Source organism: Dipodomys merriami, unplaced genomic scaffold, assembly GCF_024711535.1.
Source record: "Dipodomys merriami isolate MVZ:Mamm:240054 unplaced genomic scaffold, mDipMer1.0.p SCAF_24, whole genome shotgun sequence".
NCBI classification, from domain to species: Eukaryota; Metazoa; Chordata; class Mammalia; order Rodentia; family Heteromyidae; genus Dipodomys; species Dipodomys merriami.
In genome coordinates, this window is record NW_027203826.1 from 16,088,115 (window position 1) to 16,096,458 (window position 8,344).

Here is an 8,344-nt window from a genome sequence, read left to right on the forward strand (position 1 = left end):
ATTAAAGAAGGTATAAAGAAATCCTTCTTCTTACAATACTTGAGAAGCTGTCAAATAAAACAAACACCCTAGGTTACATTGTGACACTGATTCACTAGTGTTCTTTTTATCTAAAAATTTGTTCCTGTTAGGAGTAATTTGCAAAAAATTGGGAAGCTCAGCCCTTATCAAACAAAGAAATCTGATTACCTAAGGGCCATGCCAAACAGATAATGATCTCTAGAGGACAAATTAGTCCTGTGGACTCAATTAAAATGCACAGTGGACACAAGGGTTGAATGGATAAAAACAATATATTATCTGAGCATGAAGAAATGATGGTTTAATTTAGTGAATAAGGAGATTAGAAAAAAGTCATTATGTTTTTAATCCCCTTTCTAGAAAGGCAGGAACATCCCTCTATCAACCTAATCTATGTGTGGGATGATCATTCCTTCCACTATGAGATGACTCTCTGAAGCTGAGGTGACATAATTTTAATAAGAAGTTAGTTATAAATAAAACTCAGATTAGTTATATCTGTGCAGAAAATCATTTATTTCTAAGTTTCTAAGTAAAATCCAGAGAAAGCTAGGGCTACAGGTAGTCTATGAATTTTCTTATTTTCTACATCCCTAGAAAATTTATTTCCTCTCTTATGATATAGGATCCTTCCATACACCACACCTTGGACATGTACAAAGGAGTATTCTTCAGGTTTTTATATTTATCTTCTTTCTTTCTTTCCTATAGCAGTATTAAATACAGTGAATATTTGACAGGAACATTTAACTAAAAAATTTTAACATTTACCTTAGCTTTGTTTAGCCCATCTCCTTTAATATCAAGACTTATAATGAAGCAGTAATATTCTCAACTAATAGAATCCAACCACTGTATATTTTTATTTTTATTTTTACTTTAAAATTGATTGCTAACTTCTGTACTTGTAGATCTACAATACAATAGGCTATAAAGGCCCATGGGGAAATGGTTGTATTTTGTTTAAGTGTGACTAAGTGTTTTTCTGTCTTTTCATGTGTGAATGAACACTCCAGCACCATGAGCAGAGATCCAAAAAACTTCATTATGACACCTAAAATAGAGGCTTATGGGGCACTAGCATAGTATCTATAGATTCTATAAGGTAGTGTCATTAATTGGGATTTCAAATTAAATGAGCATTGAAGAAAGATTGTCCAGAATACAAGAGACCTTCGTAATTGTTATTACACTGACAGCCTTTATAAGAAATATTCACCATAATCATTGACTGTCTTTTGTGTTATACAAATTTCATAAGCTTTCCAGCATAAGTTTTAAATTCCCTGGCTAATGGAGCACCTTGTGGTGCCAAACTATAGATTTACTCAATACCATAATGTTAAATTTGTTTGTGTATTATACTGATACTACATCAAAACAAAGAAATGTACATCTGAGTGCCAGTGGCTCAGAGTTAATTCACCCCCTTTCTTAAACACACTGCCAATATGGGGATAAAACCTGCAGCAAATAATCTTTCTGAAAATCATATCCAAGAGACTGCACTAAGTTGTTGTATTTTTCCCCTGAAACTTGGTGTTGGATTTTCAGGAACTTCAAAGGAGGCAAAAATAAAAGGCTTACTTACCTTTGGATAATCCTTGAAAATACTCAGCCATCATTTAATTATTTTATATCAGTGCTGGGGTGTTTGAAATCATGTCCTGCGTGCTGTCTAGCGTTTTGACTCCAGGCTTGAGCTCTCCCACCTGAGCCACAGCTTTGCTTCTGGATTCTCAGTTACAATGCTTGATAAGAAATGTACTCTTTATCTTGCCCATGTAATTGTAACCCCTCTGTACAGTATTTTCACAATAAAAAAACAAAAACAAATGCATGATACAATCATGCAAACATCATACTGGATCCTTACATCTGAATAATAATTGATCTTGAGGATGTCCGTATATATATGCATATATATATATATATAGATAGATAGATAGATAGATAGATAGATAGATAGATAGATATCACAGTGAGGATCTATGGTCTTCATTAGTATGATATGAAAATTGCAGACCAACTCCAGAAGCATATTACTCATGGAACAGCATATGTTTCTCCTTGATTTGCTTTTTTATTAGCATGATTGATCTGAAATTTTATTACCATTTAAATAAATTATTATCTATCATGCAACTGTAACCCCTTTGTACAGCATTTTTACAATAAAATAAAATTTAACAAAAAAAGAGTGACACACAATAGTGTTTTAAATACATCATATGTATCTTGTTATCATAACAAGTTCTGTTGTTTTTTTTAATTTGAAAAGAGAAATATTATGGTTCAATTTAAGATCATATAATTTTCTCACAGGTATGAAATTCTTAGTCAAATTCATGTAAGGTCTATTAAGATACCAATAGGATATTAAACACAAAGGAAACTAGATAGGCAACAGTGATACACAACGAAGGTCCCTTCACTGGGAGGAGTAACTGATATTCGAAATAGGCAAGGACCACATTAGAAACATGGAGAATTCCTGCATCAATATAACTGTGTGCCCTAGGGAAATTTTGCTTACTTATTCCAAAGTGAAAACCAATATCTGATTTTACATTTAGATTCAGGAAATTGAATCCTATGTCTGGAAATATATTTGCTATTTACCTGAGCCATCAGCCTCCTTAGGAACTGGATAATCAAGGATATGCCTAAGACATTCCAAATCTTACCTCCAAGTCTTTGCTCTATTAGATTACACAGTTGGGAACTGTTTGTTGTAAAATTTGCACAATCACAGACATTGAATTACAATGACATGATTTAACAAAGTTCAGTTTCCTATCAGCAGTTCCTCCTGAGCATCCGTCTGGGTAATGTTTGCCAGTACCTCAACAATAAGAGAATAAATGAGGAAGTTGTTTAGGAACTGAATTAGAATTGTAAATTATAGAGTCCACTTACAATGACAACTATTTTTTTTTTTTAAGATTTTCAAGAAGAAAAATCTATTTCATTGTTTTCAAACGTGATTTTGTATCTCTCCTATTTCTTTTTTTTTTCTTTTTTTTTTTTTAAATTGTATTTTATTTTATTTGAGAACATACTGTACAAAGGGGCTACAATTACATGGGCAGGATAATGCATACATTTCTTACCAAGCATTGCAGCCTCCTCCTTTGTTTACCCTTAACTTCCCTTCCCCGCCTCCCCCCTCCCCCCACCCAATTTTACCCCCCTCCCCCCACCCAATTATACCCCCCTCCCCCCCCCCACACCGGCATTGTAAAGCTGGTTTTGACATGACATTTTGTACTTCTCATTGTTGCAACAGGTCCACCTGAATCCTTAAACGACTTGTTTGTCCCCATCTACTCCACATGTTATACTGACATCAAATATAGTGAAAACGGGGGTTACACTGTGGGGGAGGGACATACAAAGCAACAAAGAAATAATCTTATAAATGCATTAGAAATACATGCATGAAAGGAACGAAAACATTAAAATACATATTTAAGGGTTCATTTTCCTAACATCACATTATCTGACCTTTTCCGCTTGACTCATACCTATACTAGATATTGCAAATAAGGGAAACCATGGGACCTATGCTTCTTTGGGCCTGGCTTACTTCACTTAATATAATTTTTTCCAAACCTTTCCATTTCCTAACAAATGGGGAAATGTCATTCTTTCTGATGGAGGCATAGAATTCCATTGTGTATATATACCACATTTTCTTGATCCATTCATCTACTGAGGGGCATCTGGGTTGGTTCCATATCTTAGCTATGGTAAATAATGCTGCAATAAACATAGTTGTGCTGGTAGCTTTAGTGTGGTCTTGTTTGTAAACATTTGGGTAAATGCCCAAAAGTGGGATTGCTGGATCATAGGGGAGATCTATGTGAAGTCTTTTGAGGAACCTCCATACTGCTTTCCAAAGTGGTTGAACAAGTTTACATTCCCACCAACAATGAAGTAGGGTTCCTTTCTGTCCACATCCCCTCCAGCATCTGTTGTTATTAGAGTTCTTGATTTTTGCTGTTCTAACTGGAGTGAGGTGATATCTCAATGTTGTTTTGATTTGCATTTCTTTTATGGCTAGGGATGTTGAACATTTCTTCATGTGTCTATTGGCCATCCTTCTTTCTTCTTCAGAGAAGCTTCTCTTTAAGTCTTTCGCCCACTTATTTATTGGGCAGTTGTTTCTTTGAGGATTTGTTGTTGGGTGGTTTAATTTTTTGAGTTCCAAGTATATTTTAGATATGAGACCCTTGTCCGTTGTATGGCTAGTAAAGATCTTCTCCCAATCGGTGGGCTTTCTATTGATCTTGCCAGCTATGTCATTTGCCCTGCAGAAGCTCTGCAATCTTATGCAATCCCATTTGTCCAACCTTTCTTTGATTTGTTGTGCTTCCGGGTCTCTATTCAGAAAATTTCGACCTGAGCCAAGGAGACCTAGGGTTTCTCCTATTCCATCCTGTAATGTTTTCAGAGTGTCTGCTTTGAGTTCAAGGTCTTTGATCCATTTGGAGTTGATTCTGGTGCAGGGTGATATATAAGGATCTAGCTTTAGTTTTCTACATGTAGTTAACCAATTTTGCCAGCACCATTTACTGAAGAGGCTGACAACTATTTTTTATCAAACTTTTATTTACATCAATATTGCAAATTAAAGTATATGCTTACTAATTGTTCCTGTAACTTTTCTTATAATTATTCTGGATAACTTCTCTGTCAATGCTAAGAAAATTATAGACAAAATGTATTGTACAGAGTAAGTTGAAAATTTTACAATACAAAGTTAATAAATCACATTGAATTTAGGAATCTATACATGGTCATATTTAAGCTAAAGAATAAGTCAGCCAGGCACTAGTGTCTCACATAATCCTACTACTCAGGAGGCTGAGATCTGAGGATCACAGTTCAAAGCCAGCCTGGGCAGGAAACTCCATGAGATTCTTATCTCCAATGAATCACCAGAAAACCAGAAGTGGCACTATGGTTCAAGTGGTAGAGCACTAGTCTTGAGCTGATGTGCATAGGAACAGTGCCCAGGCCCAGAGTCAAGCCCCATGACTGACAAAAAAAAAAAAAAAAAAAAAAAAAAAAGGGAGTGGTCATCTGAGTATTCTGAAAAGTAACATGAGATATTTGTAGGAGAAGAAAACAGTATGAATGTTAACAGTATACTTCTATTCTTTAAAAACAGTGGTTTTTTTTGTGTAGAATGTTGAAAAATGACAAAATCTAAGTGGAGTATAGCACAAGTGGTGGAGCACACCTTGAGCAAATAAGCTAAGAAAGACTACAAGACCCTGAGTTCAGTCCCAGTCTCTCTCTGTCTCTCTATGTGTCTGTCTGTCTGTCTGTCTCTCTCTCTCTCTTTCTCTCTCACACACATACATACACACCAATGAATCACTAGAACTTTCAATAATTAGGACCTTACTCTAACATTTGAAATAGAGGCTGAAATCACAGTGGTTTGTTGTTGTTATTGCTTTATTTTGTTTTTGTCAGTCCTTAGGACTGAATTCAAGGCCTGGGCACTGTCCCTCAGCTTCTTTTTGCTCAAGCCTAGCAGTCTACCACTTGTGCCACACCACTACTTCCAACATTTTATTTTCTGTTTATGTGGTACTGAGGAATCAAACCCAGGGCTTAATTCATGCTAGGCAAGCATTTTGCTACGAAGTCATATTCCCAGCCCAGAAATCACACTTTTATTATTTATTCATTAGATATATGTTCTTCATTTTGAATTACATCAAATCATTTCTCATTATTATTCATTTTGATATAACATTTTAATTTCTTTTGTTTTTCTTTTAATTTCTCAAAATTTGATTTATTAATAAGCTTTATAATATTTATTTTACATGGAATTGAATAAACCAGATGATATATTTCTAAAATTTTGTACAGTTTTATTGTAAAAATGCTGTAGAGAAGGGTTACAGTTACATGAGCAAGGTAATGAGTACATTTCCTATTGAGCTTAAATTGTCAAAATTTCATCTGATACATAATCAAGATTCCTAAATATTTGAAGAACTTGTATGCAACTAGATTTTTAATTATATTAATTTTGAAAAACTCTTTATAAAGAGAAAATAGGAAAATGTTAAATATTTTTAAATGATTGTCATAGTTTGTATACAAACTTGTATATGTTTCAAATCATACTTAAACAACATAGTCATCTATGATAAAATAATGTTAATATTTAAGAAATTTGAATCCATTCCCATATGATAGAAAGAATAATGTAAAATAATTATAAAAATATATTCAAGTTCTCAATGGAGTGACTTAATAGTAAGCAATGTAAGTCATAGAACACCAAAGAATTTTAAATTTAAATCTCATTCAGTGAATCTCAGATATTAATGTTTCATTAAAATTAAAATTAATTGTAGCTGGGCATCAGGGTCTTGTGACTATAATCCTTTCTTCAAAGGTAGATAAGATCTAAGAATCATTGTTCAAAGGCAGCCTGGGGAAGAAAGCTCTTCTCTCCAAAATCTATTTTAAAAAAGCCAAAATTGGTGCTGTAGCTCAAGTGCTAGAGCACTAGTTTTGAGCACATAGAGGCTCAAGGACAGAGTTCCAATCTGAGGTATATCAAAAGAAAAAGGAAATAATAACTTTAATTGTAACAAAATATTAATTAGATTAGATACTAATATCAGTTAATTAGGTACTAATATTTTTCTGAATAAATACTTCTTAATATGACTTTATGTACAGCCTGCTTTATCTGTTTGTTTCTAAGACTGTAGATCACAGGATTCAGGAATGGTGGAACAATGGAATAAAATACAGATAGAAGCATATCCTCAATTATTTCAGTGTTTGGTGAGTGCCTTAAGTACACCACGGAACCACTACTAAGAAACACAGACACCACAAGAATGTGAGGCACACAGGTGGAAAAGGCCTTTCCTCGATCTTCTTTGACTGGGATCTTCATCACTGTTGAAAATATGAGAACATATGACAGGACAATGAAGATAAAGCAGCCACCGCCTATTCCCACAGCCGACAAAAGAAGTAAGAGTTGGCTGCTAAAGGTGTCTGAGCAGGACACCTTCAGCAGAGAGGGGATATCACAAAAGAATTGACTGATCACGTTGGATTGACAGAATGTCAGCCGGAAAGTGTTGCCAGTGTGAAGAGCTGCATAGATGAGACCACTAAGTAGGGAAGCCAGTGTGGTCTGGACACAGAACAGGTGGTTCACGATGACAGGGTAGTGGAGGGGCTGGCAGACAGCCACATAGCGGTCCTGGGCCATGATGGTGAGAAGCAACAATTCCACACTTGCACAAAAAAGTACAAAAAATACCTGCATTCCACAGCCAGTTACAGAAATTGTCCTGTTGTTGGTGAGGGAGTTGATACAGGCATTGGGGACAGTGACAGAAATGTAGCACATATCCAGGATAGATAAATTCCTGAGGAAGAAGTACATGGGTGTGTGCAGGTTCTGGTCAATGGTGGTAACAGTGATGATGATCAGATTCCCTAACAAAGTGGCCAGGTACATCATCAGGAACAACATAGAGAACAGGAGTCTGAGTTCCCACACCTCAGCAAAGCCCTCCAGGAGAAACTCAGTCACTAGGCTGACATTGGCCATGCTCTGAAAAGTAAAAGGAAGGCAATAACCATAGAATATTTGATAAGATGATCTCTAGTTATTTCTTTTTAAAGTGTTTTCTTCTGTTGTCTATATGACTGTCATGTGTTGAAAATTTCAACTATCCAACATACGTTTTGACTACTCCTAGCAGATTAAAATATAAAACCAAAAGAGAACACTCCATTTTATTGACTCAGATTACCTTAAATACTCTTACTCTTTTTCTTCAATAAAAAACAGTTCATGGCTTTCACTGCCTTATGAAGATTAATTTGTTTAATATCTGTCCATTTCATTACTGAATAATTATCTTCATTAGTCTTGAATATTCAAAGGGAGTCGACCTGTAGATCTCACATATATATACACATATAGTTATATACATATATGAATGCCTGTATATTTATCATTGTCATTTTATTTTATTAAACAATATGATTACATATTTATATATTTTAAGAATGAAAATTAGTTTTCAGATATGATTAAAAGCACATTATATAAATCCTATATGATTATGAGGGGGTAGTCATGGGAATTGAAAACAGGATCTGGGTACTATTCTGAACTTCTAGCTCAAGGTTAGAGCTCTACCAGTTTAGCCACAGCTTCACTTCTGGCTCTTTTGATGCTTAATTGGAGGCTTTCAAAGACATCCCTGCTTGGGCTGGCTTTGAACAGCAATCTTTAGATCTGAGCCCCCTGAGTAGC

The 8,344-nt window shown here is 35.0% G+C and overlaps 1 protein-coding gene across 1 annotated transcript; it reads right to left on the bottom strand.

Moving 5' to 3' along the window:
* Window positions 1-6,691: 6,691 nt before the first annotated feature.
* LOC138835527 (olfactory receptor 14C36-like) lies at window positions 6,692-7,630 on the bottom strand. The gene has a single exon (XM_070034018.1). The coding sequence runs from the start codon at window positions 7,628-7,630 to the stop codon at window positions 6,692-6,694; it is 939 nt and encodes a 312-aa protein (XP_069890119.1).
* Between the last annotated feature and the right edge of the window lie 714 nt (window positions 7,631-8,344).

What these genes read in the sequence shown, in the direction of transcription:
- LOC138835527 (XM_070034018.1), bottom strand. Translation starts at nt 7,630, where the DNA reads ATGGCCAATGTCAGCCTAGTGACTGAGTTTCTCCTGGAGGGCTTTGCT.